A 25519-nucleotide genomic window follows, 5' to 3' on the forward strand; every position below is an offset into this window, starting at 1 on the left:
CTATTTTCAAAAACAACGTTTTTCAATAAAATATAATTATTATATTGCCCATAGACTACTCAAAAAGAAACAAATATGCCAAAATGAATAGGTAACATGTTGCAATATGGAATTGAGTACACGTTTTTGTGTGGGTCTCCTTAAAATTACTTCATTTCACAATTGTTCATGAAATATTTTACTTCCCCTTTGGGCTGGGCGATATGTAAAAAATATTTTAATGATAATCGCATTTAAAATATCATGATATCTGATTATATGGTCAACCTCCAAGGTCGGTGAATCTTTTTTCTTTATTGATTTTGCTTTAAAAATTTTATTAATTTATTGAAACACAAAAAACTGAAATAAAAGACATTTCTGAATTCAAATTGCACTTCCAACTAAACAAAAAAAAGCAATTAAAATAACGAAGTGATTAAAAAATCTTATGTATACCCACCTCCCCAAATCCAATGGCCCCATTTCACACAAGCATCCGTCAATGACACCAGGTGAAGAATTACTAATAGCCTACAAATTAAGAACTAAAGACAGGAGTCTTACAGGTCGCCTTCCACAATGGCTGGTACATCAGCAAAATATTCTGCATGAAAAATCCGCATTTTTCAGGTGTTCATTTCAAACCTTGTTCACCAGGAGTAGGCTGTACGACAAATTTGGGAGAAAGGAAATCAAAACAGTGTCATTGACTTTAAGCTTTGCAATCGCACCCACACTTTCTGTTGGAAAATTATCTCTAGAAAGTTTTAAACGATCATGTGAATGGTGAGACACCCGGCGAGCAACTCAATTTTAAACAAAGAGCCAATTGTGGCTTGGGAGCCATAGGTTCCCGACCCCTGATATACCATCTCAAAATCTGTAGTAAAACAATCATAACTGTGTAATTTTAATTATGCTACATCTGTCAGCATGATGCCGGTGGATCACATTCAGTCTCTTTGTACGTTACGTCATTGTTTTGGCCAACGCTCGCTCATTCAAGTCAAGTCAATTTTATTTGTATAGCGCCTTTCACAACACACATCATTTTAAAGCAGCTTTACAGAAGATCAGGCATTAACAGACAATAAAACTGTAATGTCTATAATGTCGATGAATCATCATTGTGTAATTAGATAAAATACGATTGTTATTCGTGTTTAAAAATAAGTAATTATATAATAACTGTATTAATAACCCCAGTGAGCAAGCTGAAGGCGACTGTGGCAAGGAACACAAAACTCCATCAGATGTTGATTAATGGAGAAAAATAACTTTGAGAGAAACCAGAATCACTGTGGGGGCCAGTTCACCTCTGGGTAACATCAAATCAAAATCAAATCACTTTATTGTCACACTACCATGTACACAAGTGCAACAGTAGGTGAAATTCTTGTGTGCAGTTCCGAGCAACATAGCAGTCATGACAGTGACGAGACATATACCAATTACAGTAAACAACATACTTACACAACACAATTTACATATCAGATGTACACATACTTACACAACACAATAATTATATAAAATGTACAGTAAACAATACACACAATATAGAATACACAATATACAATACAATAAGTAAAGAGTATACATTATATATATATATATATATATATATATATATATATATATATATAAGTAGTTGTATTGAGGAGAATATGTTGACAGTCCAGTGTGAGATTATAGGTTAATAAAGTGCAGTGCAAATTATTGATCATGGGAGATCAATTGTTCAACAGTCTGACTGCTTGGGGGAAGAAGCTGTCATGTAGTCGGCTGGTGCGGGTCCTGATGCTGCGATACCGCCTGCCTGATGGTAGCAGTGAGAACAGACCATGACTCGGGTGGCTGGAGTCTCTGATGATCCTCCGAGCTTTTTTCACACACCGCCTGGTATATATGTCCTGGAGGGAGGGAAGCTCACCTCCGATGATGTTTCTGGCAGTTCGCACCACCCTTTGCAGGGCTTTGCAGTTGTGGGCGGTGCTATTGTCGTACCAGGCGGTCATCATTAATATAATGTAAATATTACTTATGTATAGTTAAAGTCATGGTTTAAAATTATTAAACTAAGTAAGTGTTAAGGGTCTGTGTTTAAACATCGATTTTGTACGAACTGTAAGATTAATGACCAATGTCTTTGAAGTCTATCCTGGATTAACTGCAGAAGTTCACATAGATGCAATCGTCCTTGTTAATTGGTTGATGAAGGCTTTTGTTGGCAATTGTTAGTCTATGCATTCCATTTCAAGAGTGTAATCCATCAATAGACCGAGGTGATGCAGGCAGAGATCAGGGATGTGAAACGCAGTTCAACCTGGCCGGTAATTTCGGTGAGGTTCAGTCACTATCCTAAATCCAAGGTTCAGACAATGGCATATGAAGTATCCCATGTCTTATGGTTGGATTTGGCATCAGTTCATCCTCTGAAGTCCATCATAATAGATAGAAGTGATGTTTGGCTGGCACCGGGTGCATTTAGTCATCATCAATCAGCGACAAGTAGAAGTGGAGTTCGACACCAAGCAGGAATGGTGCTGGATCCAGCCGGTTCTGGTGACCTCAGGATAGGAGTCCCTAGGTTGAGACAGGGAAACAAATAAAATAATATAAGCATAGATGCCATTCAATTAGAGTTATAGATCATGATCAATGTTTCTGGTTCCGGCAAACTAAACTAAATCAGCTTAATTGTGGGTCGGAGGATAAATTAGGTGTATGCCTGGCTAAATAGATGAGTCTTTAGTCTAGACTTAAACTGAGGGAGTGTGTCTGCATCTCGAACAGTGTTAGGGAGACTATTGCATAGTTTAGGAGCCAAATATGAAAAGGATCTACCTCCTTTTGTGGATTTTGATATTCTAGGAACTATTAACAGACCAGAATTTTGCGATCGTAATGAACGTGATGGAATATAGCATTGTAGAATGTCACTTAAGTACTGCGGAGCTAGACCATTCAAAGCTTTGTACGTAGTGAACAGAATTTTAAAATGAATACGGAATTGAACAGGTAGCCAGTGTAACGATGATAAAATGGGGCTAATCTGATCATATTTCTTGGTTCTCGTTAGCACTCTGGCTTCTGCATTTTGAACCAATTGAAGTTTATTTTTTGATCTTGCTGGACATCCTCCCATTAATGGATTACAATAATCTAGTCTTGAGGTCATAAACGCATGAATTATTTTTCGGCATCAGCAACAGAAGAGCATGTGCCGTAATTTAGCAATATTTCTTTGGGAAGAATGCAGTTCTACAAACATTGGTAATTTGATGTTCAAAGGACAGATTGGTATCAAATATAACACCTAAGTTCTTCACTGTTGAAGATGATGTAACAGTACATCCATCGAGAGTCAAATTATATTGTAGTGGCTTATTTTTTTTAGTTTTTTGGTCCAATAATTAATACCTCTGTTTTGTCAGAATTGAGAAGAAGGAAATTTCTAGCCATCCAATCTTATATTTCATTGATACACTCTGCTAATTTCGAGAATTGTGAAATCTTATCAGGTTTTGAAGAAATATAAAGTTGGGTATCGTCGCATAGCAGTGGAAACTTATTCCACGATTCCTGATAATATCTCCCCAGGGAAGCATATACAAGGAGAAAAGCAGAGGCCCTAAAACTGATCCCTGTGGCACTCCATATTTTACTTTTGTTTGATTTGACAATTCCTCATTTACATGGTGGTAGCGGTCTGCTAAATATGACCTAAACCATGCTAATTCAACTCCACAAATGCCAACATAATTCTCCAGCCTATTCAAGAGAATGTCGTGATCTATCGTGTCGAATGCAGCACTAAGATCTAAAAGCACTAGAAGAGAAATGCAGCCGCAATCAGTTGATAAGAGCAAGTCATTTGTAACTCTGATAAGTGCAGTCTCTGTACTGTGATGAGGCCTAAATCATGACTGAAATTCTTCGTACACTCACCTAAAGGATTATAAGGAACACCATACTAATACTGTGTTTGACCCCCTTTCGCCTTCAGAACTGCCTTAATTCTACGTGGCATTGATTCAACAAGGTGCTGAAAGCATTCTTTAGAAATGTTGGCCCATATTGATAGGATAGCATCTTGCAGTTGATGGAGATTTGTGGGATGCACATCCAGGGCATGAAGCTCCCGTTCCACCACATCCCAAAGATGCTCTATTGGGTTGAGATCTGGTGACTGTAGGGGCCATTTTAGTACAGTGAACTCATTGTCATGTTCAAGAAACCAATTTGAAATGATTCGAGCTTTGTGACATGGTGCATTATCCTGCTGGAAGTAGCCATCAGAGGATGGGTACATGGTGGGCATAAAGGGATGGACATGGTCAGAAACAATGCTCAGGTAGGCCGTGGCATTTAAACAATGCCCAATTGGCACTAAGGGGCCTAAAGTGTGCCAAGAAAACATCCCCCACACCATTACACCACCACCACCAGCCTGCACAATGGTAACAAGGCATGATGGATCCATGTTCTCATTCTGTTTACGCCAAATTCTGACTCTACCATCTGAATGTCTCAACAGAAATCGAGACTCATCAGACCAGGCAACATTTTTCCAGTCTTCAACTGTCCAATTTTGGTGAGCTCTTGCAAATTGTAGCCTCTTTTTCCTATTTGTAGTGGAGATGAGTGGTACCGGTGGGGTCTTCTGCTGTTGTAGCCCATCCGCCTCAAGGTTGTGCGTGTTGTGGCTTCACAAATGCTTTGCTGCATACCTCGGTTGTAACGAGTGTTTATTTCAGGCAAAGCTGCTCTTCTATCAGCTTGAATCAGTCGGCCCATTCTCCTCTGACCTCTAGCATCAACAAGGCATTTTCGCCCACAGGACTGCCGCATACTGGATGTTTTTTCCTTTTCACACCATTCTTTGTAAACCCTAGAAATGGTTGTGCGTGAAAATCCCAGTAACTGAGCAGATTGTGAAATACTCAGACCTGCCCGTCTGGCACCAACAACCATGCCACGCTCAAAATTGCTTAAATCACCTTTATTTCCCATTCTGACATTCAGCTTGGAGTTCAGGAAATTGTCTTGACCAGGACCACACCCCTAAATGCATTGAAGCAACTGCCATGTGATTGGTTGATTAGATAATTGCATTAATGAGAAATTGAACAGGTGTTCCTAATAATCCTTTAGGTGAGTGTATATACAATTTCTCTGTAGAAATTAACATATTTGGGAGGATACTGCCTTTTCTAGTATTTTTGACATTCGAGTCCCTATGGAGTGTGTGCATGAGCATGAGCAACAGGTAGCTGGCTGCAGTTCACTTATCGGCCACAGGTGTCATTAATAACAAGGCTTTCTGAATCTTACATAATGCGCTCACATGTTGGCCTGTTTGAGCAGTATAACGAACATATTTTAATACCATTTAGGCCTTCTTGTTGGTCACAACACTTGAGATTTTTTATAGCCACTAAACCATTATTATTATTATAATGGGGCAGTGGTGGCTCAGTGGTTGAGGCTCAGGGTTACTGACCATGTGTCCTTGAGTAAGGCACTTAACTCCAGGTTGCTCCGGGGGGATTGTCCCTGTAATAAGTTCACTGTAACTTGCTTTGGATAAAAGCCTCTGCCAAATGCATAAATGTATTATTATTTCTGTAGAAGTGCATTGAATGTTTTTCAAAAATTTATAAAGCCAACATGTGCACAAAGATTACACTCCTGTGAATTTGACACATGCTGTTAGTCATGCGTTTTAAGTCTTTTAATCATATTGGACATTCTTATTTGCCAATGGTCAAATTTTATTAGTATTTTTTATGGCAAGAAAACATCTTGTGAATTCAAGAGAGATGTCATTTGCAGTGTTGGGTAAGTTACTCTAAAAAAGTGATTATTACTAACTACTAATTACATCTACAGTGTAATTAGATTACTGTACTAATTACTCTTTCTGAAAAGTAATTGCATTACTTATTACTAGGGCTGTTGATTTAATGTATTAATTAAATGCAATTAATTTTATTAAAAATAACTTGTTAAAGAAATTAAGGCAAATAATTGCAATGCCCCCGGACTGTAATAAGGAAGATTCCTGAGAAATGTAAGCTTGTAGTACCACCTGTTTACCCCAGAGGGCAGTAATTGGAATTTCAGCTGTATGGTAACGCTTAGTTTATACAGTGAAGAAAACAACACTTCAGCAGACAGAAAAACACAAACTTACGTTCTTGCGTTCAAAACAATATATATTAAATATTTAAAGATAACTATGTATAATTACTTCACCGTTATATATTGAATTATTGTAATATGCAATTAAATGCGATTAATCGCGATTAATTAATCGGGACACTATGTAATTAATGTCGATTAAAAAAAATTAATCGATTGACATCCCTACTTATTACTAATTACTTTCTAAAACCCTGATAAACCTCGACCAGATGAATAATACAAGGATAGTTATGAAACTGTTCTTTTAATTCTTTCAAATAAATCATATCATATCAAATCAATTATTTATGAACTGGCCAAATAATTAGAGGGGGCAGATTTAAATTTGAAAACATACATTTTTATATTAGACTTTACATTTTTAAATTCACTTTTGTATTATATAAAATTGTTCTAGAGTCTATACAGCATTTAATGTAATTACATCAGAAGTAACTAATGAAATTACTGAAAAATTAATAAAAGTAATCACTTACTGAAATGTTTTAATGAACAAGCTATTTAATTATTGTAATTAATTACTTAGTAATGCATTACACCCAACAACACTGATCATTTGTAATCTGCAGTGTGGACAGATGATATCTCAGTAAATAGCAGATTACTGTAATTCACCTACTTTCACTTCATGCGTGCAGTGAGACAGAGACAGGAGGCGGTGCTAGAGGAGTCATTCTTTCATGGGCAGGATCTGGATGATGTGCTGTTGGCCAAACAAACACTTGAACAGCACTAGAACTTTCTCTTGCTACAACAACAGCAAATCACTTCATTAACTGAAGCTGAGCGGGTTTAACATGTTCATTCGTGATCATCTGAGCGCAGGACTTTCAGTTATTCGCCATTTATAGAAGATCACATTCAATCAACAGGTGAAACTCAAGATGCCCAGCCAGACTCTGTGTCCCAGACTATGCGTCCTAGAGAAGGGCGAGAACGGATACGGCTTCCATCTGCACGGAGAGAAGGGCAAAACAGGCCAGTTCATCCGCCTGGTGGAGCCCGATTCCCCCGCCGAGCTGTCCGGGCTGCGCGCTGGCGACCGGCTCGTGTTCGTGAACGGTGAGCGCGTAGAGAGCGACAGTCATCAGCAGGTCGTGTCGCGGATACGCGCGACCGCCGGTAATCTGGAGCTCGTAGTGGTGGATCTTCAAACCGACCAGCTGCTAAAGAAACACGAGCTGAAGTGCGTGAAGGAGTTCGTCACGGAGGGTATTCCGGTGCCGGAGTGGGATGACTCCGAGTTCCGCGGGAATCTGATGGGCAACGGCACACCGAGAGAGTCTCCGTCTCCATCGCCGCCGCCGGTGCCCGAGAGGAACGGAGAGATCCTTTCCGTGCACATTCCCGCGGTGGAGAAACTCCGATCATCCGTGAGCTCGGACATGGTGAGATTACTAACAAAAAAAGTACTTTGGAAATACAAAGGTATTCTGTGAAGTACATTGGAGCACCATGTCAATATGAATATGGTAATCATTTATTAGCAGGGTGTGTGAAAGTGTCCTACCATGGGATTAACATCTGATATGGCGCTACCACAAAACTTTTTAAAAGGCTACTGACATGTTCAGTGATCTGTAGGCTAATAAAGAATGTTAGATTTGTTTACACATAGGCCTACTAAGTAAAGGTACCAAAATGTGCCATCATACATGTTATTGGGAGTCAATTCCATGGTTTTCCTTGAAGTACCTTGGAGCACCATGGAAATACAAAGTGTGTAAATACATCAGTCATTAAGTACTATGTTATGTATCAAAATACCATGCTATTACCATCTGATACTCTGGTACTCCCATATTACATTTTTGTTGGGCTACTGTCACATTCAATAATCTGTAGGCCAATTGAGGATTAAATTCAATTCAGTTTACACTGAACTATCTCATAACTTGTGATACTGACATGGTCCAACATAGTCTCATGACAACTTGAAATAATGTGTCCTACAAGGCAAAATCGTCAAATATTGTATGACTTGGTGCGTACAAAAAGGTTCGACATTTATTCCCATACCCTGATAGCACACGTACATCACCCATCACCCATTTACATCTGGAAGACGTATTTTGAACGTTGTTTTGCTCATCTGCAATACAACGTATGCCAATATGTCTCGGTGGTCAAGACATTTATCAGATGTCTTTGAGACATTATGATTTAGATGGTTTGTAACTCTGATCTTTTGAAGATGTTTAGCAGATGATAATAAAGATCTAAAACAGATATCGCGGAGATATACGTGCGTTATCTAGGTAGAGACCAACCAATCAACAAACACAATTTCAAATTGATACAACAAAGGCATCAAATGTTTGCTGGCGTCCTATACAATACTTTTATTTATAGAAAGGAAAGGTCTGTGAACATATTTGGTCATTCCATATTTATTTATGAATACAAATGACTGATGAATGTCAATGTCCCATCTCGTTCCAAATCGCAATTATTTTTTCTTATGTGGTACAAAAAAAGTTATTTTCCTTTAAAAATCATGGTTTAGGGTTTGGGCAAGGGGTTAAAGGAAACATCGTAATATCATAATTTGTTTTTCTCTATGAGAGTAAAGTTTTTTTTTAAAAAAATCTCTAATCATTTACTCACCCTCATGCCATTCCATATGTGCATGACTTTATTTCTTCTGCAGAACACATATGAAGAAAAATAAAAAAATATCTCCGCTCAGTAAATCCTTAAAATGCAAATGGATGGCGATTAGACCTTTGAAGCTCTAAAAAGAACAGACAGTCTACATAAATGTCATCCATATGACTCCAGCGGTTAAATTAACGTCTTCTAAGGTGACATAATTGCTTTTTGTGCGAAAAAGATCAATATTTGAGGACTTATTAACTACAGATCAATAGCAGGCGCATGTGTCAGCAACGCGTACAGCCGAGGATGCACCTGCTATTGACTGTCCTATAAGAGTATCACAAAGAAGTTGTATTAGGGGTGAATTAAATGCGTTCATTCGGTCCCTCAGCTGTGCTGATGACGCAATTTGCATCACACATAATGTGTGCGGAGCAATCCGCAATGCGGACACCCGAAGTATGCTTTTGCCGCGATCAGAAGAGTATACTCACAAAGGCATCACGGTCGACCAGGCACAAGGTGATCCAGAACATGCAAAAACGAAGTATACCTGGGCCTTTTGGTGAACTATCTCTTTAAGATTTCACTAACTAGTACTATTATTACCTGTCGTGAGATCTGGTTAACATGGTCACATGTAATGTTGGGTGTAATCCAATTGCAATGTAATTAGATACAGTAATCTAATTACTTTTTAATAAAAATGTAGTGTCATGCAATACATTTTAAATTCTTGGAATAAGATTACAGTTACTGACTTTTAAAGTAATTTAATTACTTTTTAAATACATGATAGGGTTATTCTTATTTCTAACATATATTTTATTTAGAATACGTGAATTATGGCCCTATATCGAGTCATTGTGTATGAGAACAATGAGGTGCCGTGTGTATGACTTGTGTGTAACAATGAACAAGGAAGAAATATAAACATTATTTTGAATTTGAGCGAAAAGTGTTTTAGAAAGTAACTTAAAAGTTAAGTAATAAGTAATGTGATTACCTTTTCAATGAAGTAATAAGTAATCTGATTACAATTTTAGTGGATTACTATTTTTAAGTGTCTTACTGAACACTGGTCACATGGTAGTACTATTAGGCATGTATCATGGTAATTTCATTGTATTCTTTGAAGTGCCTTGGAGGACCATGTAAATACCATGGTACATGAATCATTCAGAAGCAAGGAATATGTCAAAGAACCATGGTATTACCATCTGTTACCATCTCTATCATGATACTGCCACAAACCTAATCTTGACCCCAACCCTTGTCAATGCAATTTATTTGTCATACTTCTTCTCATGTAAATCAGAAATATGTCAACACATACAGTATGATTTCATTATGTTTGAATTGTTTTGATCTTGTTTATCCATGTGTGCGTTTGTAACGTTGGCTCAAGTTTTGATTGTTGCCAAAGGAAAATCAATGATAACTGTGAAATGATAACTGTGAAATGCACACCAACACATTGTAGTACACTTGGCTGGTAACATATTCAGTGTTGCAGTCATTTAACTTTGGGTGGGTGGTGTTGTGTTGTGATGTGGAGGAGGTCCACCAGATGAAGAGTTCTTAGAAAGAAAGACAGACCACTGCATTCAGCCCTGACCCTGACAAAACACCTTTGATATGCAATTTCACACCTCAAGCAATTACACAGAGTTCCAGCACTGCTTAGGAACATTGGGTCTCATTCACTATTAATTGTGTTAATAGTGAATCTTAAAAGTGTTCTTAAGTAGAATAACAGAAAAGGTTCTAATTGCAAAATTTCTGCTGAATTTCAACAGGTGTAGACAGACAATAACATGTTCTCATCCTCATTGAGGAATCTGGATCAGTGACATTTATTTTAAAGTTGGCTCAAACACACTTCTCAAGCAAAACATTACAGGAAAAATAAGTTTGATGACATTTTACATAAATGTTCCCTTAGTTAAGGTATTATAAAGGGGTAATGAGTAATACATTATTTACAAATGCATTATAAATCATTAATATGCAGTTATAACAACTAGCGTAAAAAGGGTGATTTTTTTATTCAATGCCAAATAGTGAGCCATTTTACCTCACTTGTTATAAATGCGTAATAACACTTATTCAACATAAGTAACCTATGAAAATGTACCTTAATTTAAAATGAACACATTTGAAGCGTTTATTAAGGAGTTGCCAACATTAGAAAGTAACCTATATACATTAAGTTCAGTCAGGCTTTATTATGTGATTTATGCTGTGAATGAGCATGAAGACCTGAAAAGGGTTTTTTGCAGAGGACTTTAGGTAACTAGGACTAGTTAAGTTGGGACACCACTCAGAGTAGCACCAGTCTTTTGATATCCATCTGACAATGAAAGTAAGTCAAGACATTACAGTAATGAATATGAACACAACGCTGGCATTAGAAAATGATATAATCCCTCCTTTAAATCTCACTATTAAAGTCTTTGTTGCTGCTACATATGCTATATATATATATATATATATACAAATAAAATAAAAAATATTCAGATAATAAAAGTGCATTACATTCTTGTGGCAGAAGAGTTCATCATTGATAAGACGATGCAAAAAGCGGCTTTAGAATACAATGTATTGTTTACTACCATATTATTGATCATAAGTCAATCATTGGCATACAGTTCACAGCAATCCATTTCACAAGTGAATTTGTCAATCAGTTCGAGATTTGTTATGAGGGCTTGTTTAAGGATCCGTCAATGAACAGCTGCATCAGACATGCTTGTGTAGCGTCTTGGATGCGTTGCGTCATAAACATAAAATTTTTAGGTCACTGTGTGAAGTTAAATATAGTTTAATACTTAGAACACATCTTGAGATCCCTTAGTTCAGATTTGTGCTCCATCAAGTGTTTAGAATGCAAGAACATAACGCATGTTTGTGTTCTTCTGCTGTTCAAGGGTGTTTTTCTTCACTATATAAACTGCGCATTGCCATGCAGCTGAAGTTTCATTTACTGCCCTCTGGAGTAAATAGGTGGTACTACAAGCTTGCATTTCTCAGGAATCTTCCATATTATGTTCCGGGGGGCATTGCAATTAATGGCGTTATTTTTAGTCAAATTAATCACACTGAATTAACGCATTAAATCGACAGCCCTAATTATAAATAATTTATTTGCAGCTGCATATAAATAAAGCATACCGATTTTGAACACAAATACTTGTTTATGCAAGGTTGGTCAATAAGACCCATTGTTGTCGCATGGAACAACATGTGTAGCTGTTCTCTACCAACGAACAGATTGTCTGTTGTGACTCTTAAAGACTATATTTTGCTCTCTGTCCAGATGAAGTCCAGCTCTCTGAGTAAGAGTCTGTTGTGTTTGTCTCACACGTCTCTCTGTTTGTTGTTCGGATGGTTGTAACTGTGTTTTGTGAGTGTACTGCAGCCATGATAATGATTTGCACATTACTCAAGCAGGAACAAGGACAGACTCCAGAACAGCTGGACTCCCCATGGTGATCCAAACCCCCTTTCATTGTCATGTCATTAGCATAACCAAATTACACACAATGCCCTTTTGGCATTGCAGTCTAAGTGTGTGGATCTGTTCTGCACCCCACCAGTAAGCCAACTGCCCTCATGTGGAGTGGTCTACTGTGTGGTGTATCCACTAGTCCAAACAGTCTGCTTGGATGAGTGCTGGTTTGTAGGAGGGCAGCCAGTAGAAAATGTCGCATCTTAGGGTCAAAAGGGTTAGGGTTTTCTATTTATCTCTGTTTGTCCAGTAATCGCTTAACAACACCCTCACAATGTGTTCCGACACATTAAGCTGCGGTGCTCATGTGGGCAATGCGCTTTCAATCTTGGTTTATGCTTATTTCCTAATTCTGGTCCCTCCTCCTCATTCTACTTTTACATAGTTATCTTTTCTCTTATGTTTATATCTTTAAAGTGGCAACAAAAATGTTTCATGTTCCATCTTTTGGTTTTCATGATTTAACAAGAGTATATGAGCATGATAATACTAGAATGAGAGCTTTTGAATGAAAATAGTAGAGAAAACCTCTAAAAAATGTGCTGTGTTCTGATATTTCCAAGACATGCTTGGAGGGGACGTCTGAGTGAAATCTGAGAAGATAGTTGATGGATGATTTTCACTTGTGCACAGATGACTGGTCTTGCATAAGCATTCTCTAGGCAATTACTGGTGAGGAAGTGCTTTAGTGTTAAGTTAAATTGACCGAGTCTCTCCAGGTCAACTGCTGCTTCTTGCGTAACTCCTCTGTTAGGAAGAGGCAGGGTACGTCATCCCATGGCTGGTACATTTATACCCGTATCTTGGCCAAGCTCCCTTATGTACCTATTCATATTCAAAACTTCCTGTATGAGCAGGTTGGTACAAACAGAACTTGGAGTCTTGTACTATCATGATCTTGGCAATTTCCTGTAAAAAAAAACATTGGAGGTAGGGCTCTGCGTTATAGCTCAAATTTCTCAAAATATTTATATTTTTTAGCCTTTGGCAATTTCTTATATATATCCTGATATTTGGGTCAATGATATGGTCCTAATTTATTTACATTTTTTATCTGGATCTATTAAGTGTTAAATTAGACTTTCAGATAGCTTTGTGGGTGGTAAGTTTACTTTAAAAGTTTGAAATTATAATAGTCATGTGTTTCTCAAATCATATTTGTTTTTTAAATATAATGACATTTATATAAAAAAGCAGCTTGGCGGATCCAGATCATGTGATGCCGGCATTTTGTGAAAGTGGAGATTCAAAGAGGCTGCAGTCTGTCTGTGGGAATCTGTTCTTGGAGCCGCTGGCAGTGTAGAGACTCCAGAAAGCTGAGAGTGGTTTCCTCTCATTGTTTTCCATAGATGTGCAGATATCTCAGTTAGCACTGATCTTGGAGCAGTTCTGTTACCATCTGTCCATCAATTACCAAAGGAAATACTTTTGTTCATATTTAGCTTGTTTCTTTAATTAGGCAGATGGATTTGTTTGTTGTTGTGACCCGCACAAGAAGAGACAGTCACAATGTCGAAGTCAAACAGCTTTATTAGAACAAAGCGTGCAAAGTACACAAAAAAGGGCAAATCCAGTGAAGAGTAGTCAAAGGGAGCGTGAGGTTGAAGCCGGGGAATCAGTAGATGAAAATGACGAGACTAGTGGGAGCAAAATACAGGGGAACAAGGGGAGCTCTGGAGCTGGCAAGTTAAGAGGAAGACTACACACAAGGGAGTTCGAAACTAGACGGGACTAGCGGGGGGCAAAGACACGGGAAACTAAATACAATAACCAACGGGTGTGAAACGAATGTGCTGTGATATAAATAGGGGAACAAACGAGTGGTGCAGGTGAAACGAATGACAGGTGATGGGACTAGTACAGGTGTAACGAATAAAGGCGTGATTGAGACGAGTGCAGGTGGTCATAATGTTCTGGCGATAGGAGTGTGCATGTGAGTCCCGGGGGGGAGATAGTGTACAAGCATGTGAGCTCGTAGGAGCAAAAACGAGCGTGCAAGCTCGAGCGAGCAAAACGGGCGTAGAAGCCCGAGGGAGCAAAACGAGCGAGGAAGCTCGAGGGAGCAAAACGAGCGTGCGAGCTCGAGGGAGCAAAACGAGCGTGCGAGCTCAAGGAAGCAAAACGAGCGTGTGAGCTCGGGGGGGCAAAACGAGCGTGCGAGCTCGAGGGGGCAAAACGAGCGTGCGAGCTCGAGGGGGGGCAAAACGAGCATGCGAGCTCGAGTGGGGGAAAATCGAGCGTACGAGCTCGAGGGGGGCAAAACGAGCGTGCGAGCTCGAGGGAGCAAAACGAGCGTGCAAGCTCGAGGGGGGGCGGAACGAGCGTGGAAGCTCGAGGGGGCGGAACGAGGGAGCGGGGTTCGTGACAGTACTCCCCCCTCTAAAACGGACGGCTCCTGACGGCCGCGCTCGGTTGCGAGGAAGTGGTGCTGGACGATCCCAACAAACAAAAAACCCTGAACAGACAACCCACAAAACACACAAACAAAATTGAGGGCAGTCCAAGGGGCACAGAGGGAAATGAGACAGTTCATGGGGTCAATGGGCAGTTTCAAGGCAAGGTCAGGGGGAACATAGCGGACAGGCGGGTAGTCGGGAGATCTAGGGGGCATCCAAAGGGCAGAGGCTGGGTCAGGGGGTCTGGAAGGCGACTGGAGGACAGGGACTGGGTCCGGGGGTCTGGAAGGTGACCACCGGACAGGAACAGGGTCAGGAGGCCAGGGAAGAGGCCACAGGACAGGGAGAGTGTCAGGGGGCCACCGGACAGGGTCAGGGGGCCAGGGAAGAGCCGTGAAAGGCGGAGCCGTGGAGGACTTGGGAGACGGAGCCTTGGAAGACGGAGCCGTGAGAGACTCGGCAGGCGGGGCACTGAGAGGCTGAGGAGGCGGCGCCATGGGGAGCCCAAGAGACAGGGCAGAGGGAGGTGGTGCCGCAGGAGGCTCTAGAGGCGGAGGCCTGGAAGGCTCTGGAGGTGGAGCCGAAGGAGGCTTTAGGGGCGAAGGCCTGGAAGGCTCTGGAGGTGGAGCCAATGAGGGTGGCGCCGTGGGAGGCTCTAGCGAGGTAGGCCTGGAAGGCTCTGGAGGTGGAGCCAAGGGAGGTGGCGCCGTGGGAGGCTCTGGAGGTGGAGCCGTAGGAGGCTCGGGAGGTGGAGCTGTAGAAGGCTCTGGAGGTGGAGCCGTAGGAGGCTCGGGAGGCGGAGCTATAGAAAGCACTGGAGTCTCTGGGAGCAGAGCCGTAGGAGGCTCGGGAGGTGGAGCCGTAGGAGGCTCTGGAGGTGGAGCCGTAGGAGGCTCGGGAGGCAGAGCCCAAGAAAGCTCTGGAGTCTCTGGGAGCAGAGCCGAGAGAGGCTCGGGAGGTGGAGCCGTAGGAGGCTCTAGTGGCAGAGTCCTGGAAGGCTCGAGAGGCTTGGGGGGCGGAGCCCTGAGAGGCTCGAGAGGAGGAGGAGCCCTGAGAGACTCGAGAGATGAAGCCGTGAGAGGCTTGAGGGGTGGAGCCATGAAAGACTCGAGAAGAGAAGCCCTGAGAGGCTTGAGGGGAGGAGAAGCCCTGAGAGACTCGAGAGGGGAAGCCCTGAGAGGCTTGAGAGGGGGAGGAGCCCTGAGAGACTCGAGAGGCGAAGCCATGAGAGGCTTGAGGGGTGGAGCCATGAAAGACTCGAGAGGAGAAGCCCTGAGAGGCTTGAGGGGAGGAGGAGCCCTGAGAGACTCGAGAGGGGAAGCCCTGAGAGGCTTGAGAGGGGGAGGAGCCCTGAGAGACTTGAGAGGCGAAGCCATGAGAGGCTTGAGGGGTGGAGCCATGAAAGACTCGAGGGACGGAGCCCTGAGAGGCTCGAGAGGCGTAGCCCGGGGGGGCTCGAGGGGTAGAGCTCTGGGAGGCTCGAGCAACGGAGCCCTGGGAGGCTCAAGAGGAGGAGCCCTGGGAGGCTCGAGAGACTTGAAAGGCAGAGCCCTGGGGGGCTTGGGAGGTAGAGCTCTGGGAGGCTCGAGAGGAGGAGCCCTGGGAGGCTCGAGAGGAGGAGCCCTGGGAGGCTCGGGAGGCGGAGCCCTAGAAAGCTCTGGAGTCTCTGGGAGCAGAGCCGAGAGAGGCTCGGGAGGTGGAGCCGTAGGAGGCTCTAGTGGCAGAGTCCTGGAAGGCTCGAGAGGCTTGGGGGGTGGAGCCCTGAGAGGCTCGAGAGGAGGAGGAGCCCTGAGAGACTCGAGAGACGAAGCCGTGAGAGGCTTTAGGGGTGGAGCCATGAAAGACTCGAGAGGAGAAGCCCTGAGAGGCTTGAGGGGAGGAGGAGCCCTGAGAGACTCGAGAGGGGAAGCCCTGAGAGGCTTGAGAGGGGGAGGAGCCCTGAGAGACTCGAGAGGCGAAGCCATGAGAGGCTTGAGGGGTGGAGCCATGAAAGACTCGAGAGGAGAAGCCCTGAGAGGCTTGAAGGGAGGAGGAGCCCTGAGAGACTCGAGAGGGGAAGCCCTGAGAGGCTTGAGAGGGGGAGGAGCCCTGAGAGACTCGAGAGGCAGAGCCATGAGAGGCTTGAGGGGTGGAGCCATGAAAGACTGGAGAGGAGAAGCCCTGAGAGGCTTGAGGGGAGGAGGAGCCCTGAGAGACTCGAGAGGGGAAGCCCTGAGAGGCTTGAGAGGGGGAGGAGCCCTGAGAGACTCGAGAGGCAGAGCCATGAGAGGCTTGAGGGGTGGAGCCATGAAAGACTCGAGGGACGGAGCCCTGAGAGGCTCGAGAGGCGTAGCCCGGGGGGGCTCGAGGGGTAGAGCTCTGGGAGGCTCGAGCAACGGAGCCCTGGGAGGCTCAAGAGTAGGAGCCCTGGGAGGCTCGAGAGACTTGAAAGGCAGAGCCCTGGGGGGCTTGGGAGGTAGAGCTCTGGGAGGCTCGAGAGGAGGAGCCCTGGGAGGCTCGTGCGGAGGAGCCCTGGGAGGCTTGGGAGGAGGAGCCCTGGGAGGCTTGTGAGGCGGAGGCCGCGAGGGCTCTGAGGGGCGAGCAGAGGCTGGCAGAGTCGTGGAAGACTCTGAGGGCGGAGCAGAACCCGGCAGAGCCGTGGAAGACTCTGGGGGCGGAGCAGAACCCGGCAGAGCCGTGGAAGACTCTGAGAGCGGAGCAGAACCCGGCAGAGCCGTGGAAGACTCTGAGGGCGGAGCAGAACCCGGCAGAGCTGTGGAAGACTCTGAGGGCGGAGCAGAACCCGGCAGAGCCGTGGAAGACTCTGAGGGCGGAGCAGAACCCGGCAGAGCCGTGGAAGACTCTGAGGGTGGCCGACCGTGGCGGGCATGGGCGCTGGCTCGTTGGCCGTGGGGGGCATGAGCGCTGGCTCGTTGGCCGTGGCGGGCATGGGCGCTGGCTCGTTGGCTGTGGCGGGCATGGGCGCTGGCTCTCTGGCCGTGGCAGGCATCGAGACAGGGGCCGTGACAGGCTTCGGGACTGGGGCCGTGACAGGCCTCGGGACTGGGGCCGTGTCAGGCTTCGGGACTAGGGCCGTGTAAGGCTTCGGGGCTAGGGCCGTGTAAGGCTTCAGGGCTAGGGCTGTGTCAGGCTTCGGGGCTAGGGCCGTGTAAGGCTTCGGGACTAGGGCCGTGTCAGGCTTCGGGGCTAGGGCCGTGACAGGCTTCGGGACTGGGGCCGTGACAGGCCTCGGGACTGGGGCCGTGTCAGGCTTCGGTACTAGGGCCGTGTCAGGCTTCAAGACGGGGGCCGTGGTGTGGAGCGCTGGTTCAGTGTCTGTCTCCCCCATAGTAAACGAGGAACCAGCGAACAGTAGGGCGAGGTCAATAAACTGAGCCAGGTTGAGAGAGCAGCGACCACCAGGCATGAATGATGAGGCTGGCTCATTCAGTCCATATTGACAAATGTCTTTTAGAGCCACCTCATCAAAATTCACCTGGTTAGCCAGGGCACAAAAGTCAACCACATAAGCCTCCAAGGGTTGACTCCCCTGACGCAAAACCAAGAGTTGGGCCGCTGGGTCCATAATGTTAAGGGCACGGTTTAAAGTTCTACAACCGCTGCCCTGCATAAACAACCCTTGGCAAGCGCCCGAAGAGCCATCAAACCTCTCAGGGGGTTGAAGGCTTACGGCGCTCGGGGATGTGTTGGGAGCATAACCGGGCTCAGGGACAGACACAGGCGAAACAGGGTGAAAAAAATCTAAAATCGCACGTACCTGCTGTCCCTGGGCCATGAGCGCTCGGTCATGCCTCCAAACCGTAGCTCCTCGCGCTGAATGAGACGTGTACCTCCGCTCTAGTGAGCTGCGCGAATCCTCAGCGCGGGGCATTGTGACTGTCTTCGGTAATGGTTGGTTATTTTGTGACCCGCACAAGAAGAGACAGTCACAATGTCGAAGTCAAACAGCTTTATTAGAACAAAGCGTGCAAAGTTCACAAAAAAGGGCAAATCCAGTGAAGAGTAGTCAAAGGGAGCGTGAGGTCGAAGCCGGGGAATCTAGATGAAAATGACGAGACTAGTGGGAGCAAAAGACAGGGGAACAAGGGGAGCTCTGGAGCTGGCAAGCTAAGAGGAAGACTACACACAAGGGAGTTCGAAACTAGACGGGACTAGCGGGGGGCAAAGACACGGGAAACTAAATACAATAACCAACGGGTGTGAAACGAATGTGCTGTGATATAAATAGGGGAACAAACGAGTGGTGCAGGTGAAACGAATGACAGGTGATGGGACTAGTACAGGTGTAACGAATAAAGGCATGATTGAGACGAGTGCAGGTGGTCATAATGTTCTGGCGATAGGAGCGTGCATGTGAGTCCGGGGGGGAGATAGTGTACGAGCATCTGAGCTCGTAGGAGCAAAAACGAGCGTGCAAGCTCGAGCGAGCAAAACGAGCGAGGAAGCTCGATGGAGCAAAACGAGCGTGCGAGCTCGAGGGAGCAAAACGAGCATGCAAGCTCGAGGGAGCAAAACGAGCGTGCGAGCTCGAGGGGGGGCAAAACGAGCGTGCGAGCTCGAGGGGGCAAAACGAGCGTGCGAGCTCGAGGGGGCAAAACGAGCGTACAAGCTCGAGGGGGCAAAACGAGCGTGCGAGCTCGAGGGGGGGCAAAACGAGCGTACGAGCTCGAGGGGGCAAAACGAGCGTGCGAGCTCGAGGGAGCAAAACGAGCGTGCGAGCTCGAGGGGGCGGAACGAGCGTGGAAGCTCGAGGGGGCGGAATGAGGGAGCGGGGTTCGTGACAGTTGTGATGGTCAACAAAGCTTTTATTTTCATGCTTTTCTTTCTGCCCGAAGTTTTTATAGGGAAAAATCTATAGGAGCGTGGAATTAATAAACCAGGTAATCAAGCCTAGGCCTCAGTCAAACAATGGGTACCTCAAGGTTCAGTACTAGGCCCTCTACTGTTCTCAATTTACTGTACACAATATCACAGATTTTTTACCTCTGTTGTAGCATTGTGCTGTACCATGTAGTAGTGTCTTATTCATGTGGGGGCAGAATGTTTAAGCACTTTTGTGGTCCAGCTCAGTTTCATTAGGCTGTCCAAGATTTTTGGCTTTAAATCTTCAACTGATATACTGTCTTCAGTGTAAAAGCCAACCATTTAGAGAGCACATTACAATCTATCTTTAATTTAAAAACACCCATCTCTGTGGGTTATTACCTGATACATATGATAATTAGCATGTACAAACAGGCTGCATAGATTGTATAGAGTTTGGTGGGTGAAGGTTCATCTGGAGGTAACCAGGGTGACTTGTGTTCAGTATGAGTTCTCTGTATCCCTCATTCACACAGTGTCATGGGCAAGTTAGAGCTTTTGGGTTGTCCGAATCAAGGCTTGACGGTATACTGTAGCTAAAAATTATGTGTGGATAATTTTTAACCTTTTGACAATATTCAAAATTTAAACCAAAAACAGTGATTTTTACATTGTGACATTATTTTCAGGACACTTAAGCACATTTTACATCCCAGTTCTCATTACTGTATGCATCCAGATGTTTTTCTTGTACTATTCCCATTGTTTTCAATGACGATTCTCATTACCATGACACAGCCATTTTTTTTTACTGTATTAGAGTAAAAAGATGCTGTTGTACAATATGTTTCTTAATTAAAAGTACAGAAAGAGAGAGTACCAGGAGTGTACTACAATGATGATTAAAAACATTACAATTTAAAAATATATATGTTTTCAATTTGCAGTATTAAAAATATCATAATGACTAGATTTTTTTCGCATTCGGTTAAAATGTGCTTAACGTGAAAATAATGTGACAATGTAAAAAATTTTAATGGCCCTAAAATAGGCTTCATTTTCTATCTGCAAAATGTATATTCTTATTTTTTTCCTTTGATTTTGGAGTAGAATAGGACTTGGACATTTTCTTGGCAGGTTTCTTGAGACGTATGTTAAATTTGAGTGGTGACACAAACTAATCATTAAAGCGAATCACTGAAGTGATTCATTGAAAGGAACGGTTCAAAAGAACTGTTTTACGGAAATCAGTCAAACAACCCAACTTCAAAAATTTTATTTTGGCCAAATAAAAAGTGCATTAAAATCCTTGCACAATGTAGGATGTTGGTTAAGTTTACTTTGCCAACAAAATAATGTAAAAAATATTGTATGTTTCCATCTAAAAAAAAAAAGTATTGGCTTTGGGTTTTCTGAATAGCAGCTACCACACTGCTTTAGTCCATTTCCTATTCTGGTCTCCACAGGGTTGACAAACTCTTAACAATAAGCTAAATCCTTTCCTTCTACAAAGCCTGACTGGAAATGCCAAACTCTATCAACCTAAAATAGACTAGCATCTCCACCCTGGCCAGTGATGCCGATAAAAACACGGCAATGCCTAAAAAGCTTGTGTTGACCAAAGCTGAATCTTAGAGTGTGATTGTAAAACATAAATTGGTCTCAGATATGTAGATATCGAGAAGTTAAAGGGGCTAAGTAATGAACCATGGAAACCCCATGGTTTTTTCAGATTAACAGTTTTTATTGATTCATACAATTAACAAAGAAAAGTAAAATATATATTCACAGAATTAACATTTAACCCCCACTATTACCCCTCCTCCTCCCAATCCCCAATCCCAACCTGACCCTCAACAAACATCCCTGTGGTCACACATAAGTATGCACACACACACACACACACACAAAATATTAATCACACATGTTTAAAACTATACTTCTCTCTCCACTGCCCCTCCCCAAGAGCCCTCCAAGAATGCCAAATAGCTGCCCCATTTCCCATCAAAGGAGGCCAAGTTCCCCAGTCTTCTACATAACACTTCCTCGAAAGCCACCACCCTCCCCATCTCCGTGCACAACTCTTGAAATGAGGGTGCTCCAGCCGAATTCAATCCCTTTAAAACAACCTCTCAGCCGATCATAAAACTGGTTAGGACCTGATTTTTTATGTGTTTATTCCCTATATTGATGACCGCCCCATTGCCTAAAATACAGTCTGGGACAAAATGAAGTTTGAGTGCCCAATACGTCACACATAAAACTCTGAACCTTCAACCAAAATTCTTGGATCTTAACACACCACCAAAAAACCTGGGTTGTGTCTCCATCTTCTGATTGGCTGTCAAAGCCAAAGCACAACTAACTCTGTATACAGAGAACTTAGAGAAGGAATTAAGAATTATGTTGATGAATAATAAAATATCATCTGCATAAAGTAAAAGCTTATGTGCCACACCTCTCACCACCACCCTTGTAGTCATCCTCCTTTCTTATCGCAGCTGCCAATAGTTCCAGGGCAAGACAGAACAATAATAGGGAAAGAGGGCAACCATGCCGGGTGCCTCTATCCAGAGTAAAATAATCTGAAATTAATCCATTTGTTTGTACTGCCGCTACCAGGTGTCTATAAAGTAACTAAATCGAACCTATAATAGTATTCCCGAACCCGTACATTTCCAAAATCTTAAAAAAATGATCCCATTCTATCATATCAAATGCCTTTTGGCATCATGTGAAATGGCAGCGCGACCGGAGTCTGATCAATTGCCACTGACCACATGATATTGATGAAACACCTAATGTTATCAGAAGAGCTACGGCCCTGAATAAACCCCACCTGATCTATATGTATAAGAGGTTTTATAACTCTATTTAATCGGTTATCCAAAAGTTTTCACAATATTTAGTCTAGCTGGATCAGGGAAATTGGATGGTAACTCTTACACTCGCTTGGATCTTTGTCCTTTTTATGAATCAGACTAATCCGGGCTTGCGTCGTGGTTAGCGGAAGCGTTCCATTCTTTAATGATTCTGTATAAACTTCTTGCAAAAGTGGAGCCGATTCTGTAGCATAAGATGTAAAAAACTCAGCAGCAAAGCCATCTGGCCCTGGAGCCCTGACTTCGCCAAGCTCCTCCAAGTTTATCTCAGAATCAAGAGAATGTTTTTACTCAGCCGTCAGTTTAGGAAATTCGAATGGTTCCACAAAGTTTCTAATACCCTCATCAGTAGACAAAGATGTTGAACTATAGAGATCAAGATAGAATTCTTTAAAAGCATTATTGATATCAATGACTGAGGTAAATATTTCACCACCAGCAGATTTCACTGAAGGAATGGTAGAAAAAGACTCTCTCTGTTTTATATATCTAGCCAGAAGTTTTCCTGCCATGTCCCCCTATTCAAAGTATGACTGTCTTGCCCTGAATAGCTAAAACTCCACCTTCTGTGACAAAATAGTATTATATCTGTATTTCAATCAGATCAATTCTCTGAGGCCATCAGACGACATTCGAATCTTCAGCTCTGCCTCGGCACTCTTAATATTCCCTTCCAACTCCATGAGCTCTCATGCTTTGGATTTTTTGGTGAATGAGGCAAACTGTATGATCCAGCCCCTAAGAACTGCCTTAAGTGCCTCCCAAGCCACGCCCACAGAGGATACTGAGGACCAGTTGGTATCCATATAAACATTTATTTCAGCCTTTAACATTTGTTGGAATTCAGGATTTTGCAAAAGGGATATATTAAAGCGCCAACTATATGATTTCCTTTTATCACTATTTGGCAACACCTGGGCTTGATCTGAGACTAAAATGTTTCCAATTGAGCAATCAACAACAGATGAAATGAGGGACTTAGATATAAAAAAAATCTATTCTAGAATAAATCTTATGGACTGATGAAAAAATATATATACCCTACTAGATGGGTTCAATAGTCTCCAAATATCGGTAAGACCAAGATTTTTACACATCTTGGAAAGTGTCAGTGTTGCTCTAGGGGGCTTGCACACTTTTGCTTCACTATGATCAAGGACCAAGTCCTTCTAATGATTAAAGTCTCCTCCCAATATTATATCATGAGGGGTGCCAGCGGCTGGCAACATCCCTTCAAGATCTATAAAAAAAGCCCTCATCATCTATGTTAGGTGTGTAAATATTAGCCAAAATAAGACTTTGCCCCTGAAAATCTGCTAAAACAATAATGACTCTTCCAAATGTATCTTTAATCTGTTTGAGACATTTGAAATGTAGATGCTTACTTATCAATGTAATGACTCCCCTGCTCTTACTTGAGCCAGCACTAGAAAACATGTCCACCCCATATCTTCCCAAATTTTCCAGCTTCCTGCAGGGAAAGATGAATTTCTTGAAGAAACACTATATCATATTTCTTACGCTTAAGAAGAGAAATACCCTTCCTTCTTTTTATGGGGTGCCCCAACCCATTCACATTCCATATGGAGAGAGACAATCCACTCTTATTAACATTTGACATTTTGACATATGGGAAAACATTTATTGTGTGTCAAAAACAAAATTATCAGGGCCACATTCCAACATTAGTGCAACAATCAAACAATTCTCCCGAACTTCCTCCAGAACCAAACAAACAGAAAAAAGAAAAACATATGCATTAACCCTGTGCATGACAGCGCCAACTGGCCTCCATCCCTTCCCTGTGACAACCTTGCCATCGGATTACTCAAGTCTGGTGTTACTATATAAATTTTTTGAGACAGAATTATACACCAAAAGAAAATCTATAAAACAAACTCCAGCCTATGTGGAATAAACACAATTAGCATGTAGATTCATCCACAAAATTGCCCTGAAGGTGTGGTGCTCCACAAAACAAACTCCAGCCGCTAGGCGGAATCAGCTAAAAAAAAAGGTGCTCATTCCTCGGACAGTCAAACGAATGTTCAGTGAGCCGGACCATTCGGCTGCTACATGTGACAAATGACCTAGTCACTCAAATGTCTTGCAAGAAATACTCCACAAAACATTTAGTCTCCATGGCAGTGATTAATCGACATATTACAGCAAGATCCTACAAGTCAGCAACAACCTTCATCAGCATTGGCGACATGTTCAACATCTCCCGCCGAATTTCCCTAGTTTCTCCGACCATATCTGCTCCCTGGCTTGGGGCCTTCTCGGGGGTGTCATCTTGAGCACGTAAGTGTCTTTTAATGTCTTCTGAGCCCAAGTATTTGGAATTCTTTGACATATTGTCCTCCTAGAACAGTTATGGAACAGAGTGTATCGAATCTCACCGGTTTATGTCATTAATAGTGTTAAAACTAGCAAACTGCACAGAGCTCGCCGTTCACTCGTCCGAACTTCGCATGGCATCACGTGACCCACACCCAATGATTTTTGAAGTAGAACTCAAACCAGTGGAGGACAGAAACAATAGACAGGTGATCCAGTGATTCACCATGTAAAAGTCAGCAGGTCTTACAGAGTCTTAAGCCCTGTTCACACCACCAGTGACTTTGTGGCTTGGTGTCGCTAGGCTCTGCGATCAGTGTTGCTAGTGGGTGTTCCTGCTGTTTGTTGCTGTAATGCTATTGAAGGAATGCACGTCTGGCCATAGCATTTGAAAAGGTTATCACGGATGAGACCTATTACCGGTAAAATTAAGATATCATTGCAGTTTGACAAGGAAACAAGACGATCAATCTATCAACGTAAATCATTAACAAGACTATCAATCTATCATGGTCGTATGAATCAAACTCACTCAGAATGCAGACCGTTTCTGACACGCTTTTCCGTGCATCTTTGTTTTATTATATACATGGATGTGGTTACAGACAAATTATACAGAACAGTAAAAATCCCTCACAATGGTGCAACTTCTCCTCTATCTTGCCTGCACTCATCTCCTGTCTGCCAGGAGACAGATGACGTGAGCTCTGCTGTCTTCACTCTCATTGGTAGTTGCTCATGATTGTCACTCGTCATTTGCATAAAGTTAACATTTTCACAACTTCTCTTGTCGATCTCCA

At 43.1% G+C, this 25519-nt stretch overlaps 1 protein-coding gene across 3 annotated transcripts in view; it reads left to right on the forward strand.

The window, feature by feature from the left end:
• The first annotated feature begins 6886 nt into the window (after positions 1 to 6886).
• The window catches only part of LOC127652543 (Na(+)/H(+) exchange regulatory cofactor NHE-RF1-like), a 68610-nt gene continuing 49977 nt past the window's right edge, over positions 6887 to 25519 (forward strand). For all 3 annotated transcript variants that reach the window (XR_007971742.1, XM_052138722.1, XM_052138723.1), the window contains exon 1: positions 6887 to 7577. Coding sequence is in view for 2 of the 3 variants with exons in the window: in XM_052138722.1 (XP_051994682.1) it covers positions 7074 to 7577 (504 nt within the window). In the remaining variant the exon portion in view is untranslated. The remainder of the gene's footprint in view (positions 7578 to 25519) is intronic.

Source organism: Xyrauchen texanus, chromosome 12 (assembly GCF_025860055.1).
Source record: "Xyrauchen texanus isolate HMW12.3.18 chromosome 12, RBS_HiC_50CHRs, whole genome shotgun sequence".
Classification (NCBI taxonomy): Eukaryota; Metazoa; Chordata; class Actinopteri; order Cypriniformes; family Catostomidae; genus Xyrauchen; species Xyrauchen texanus.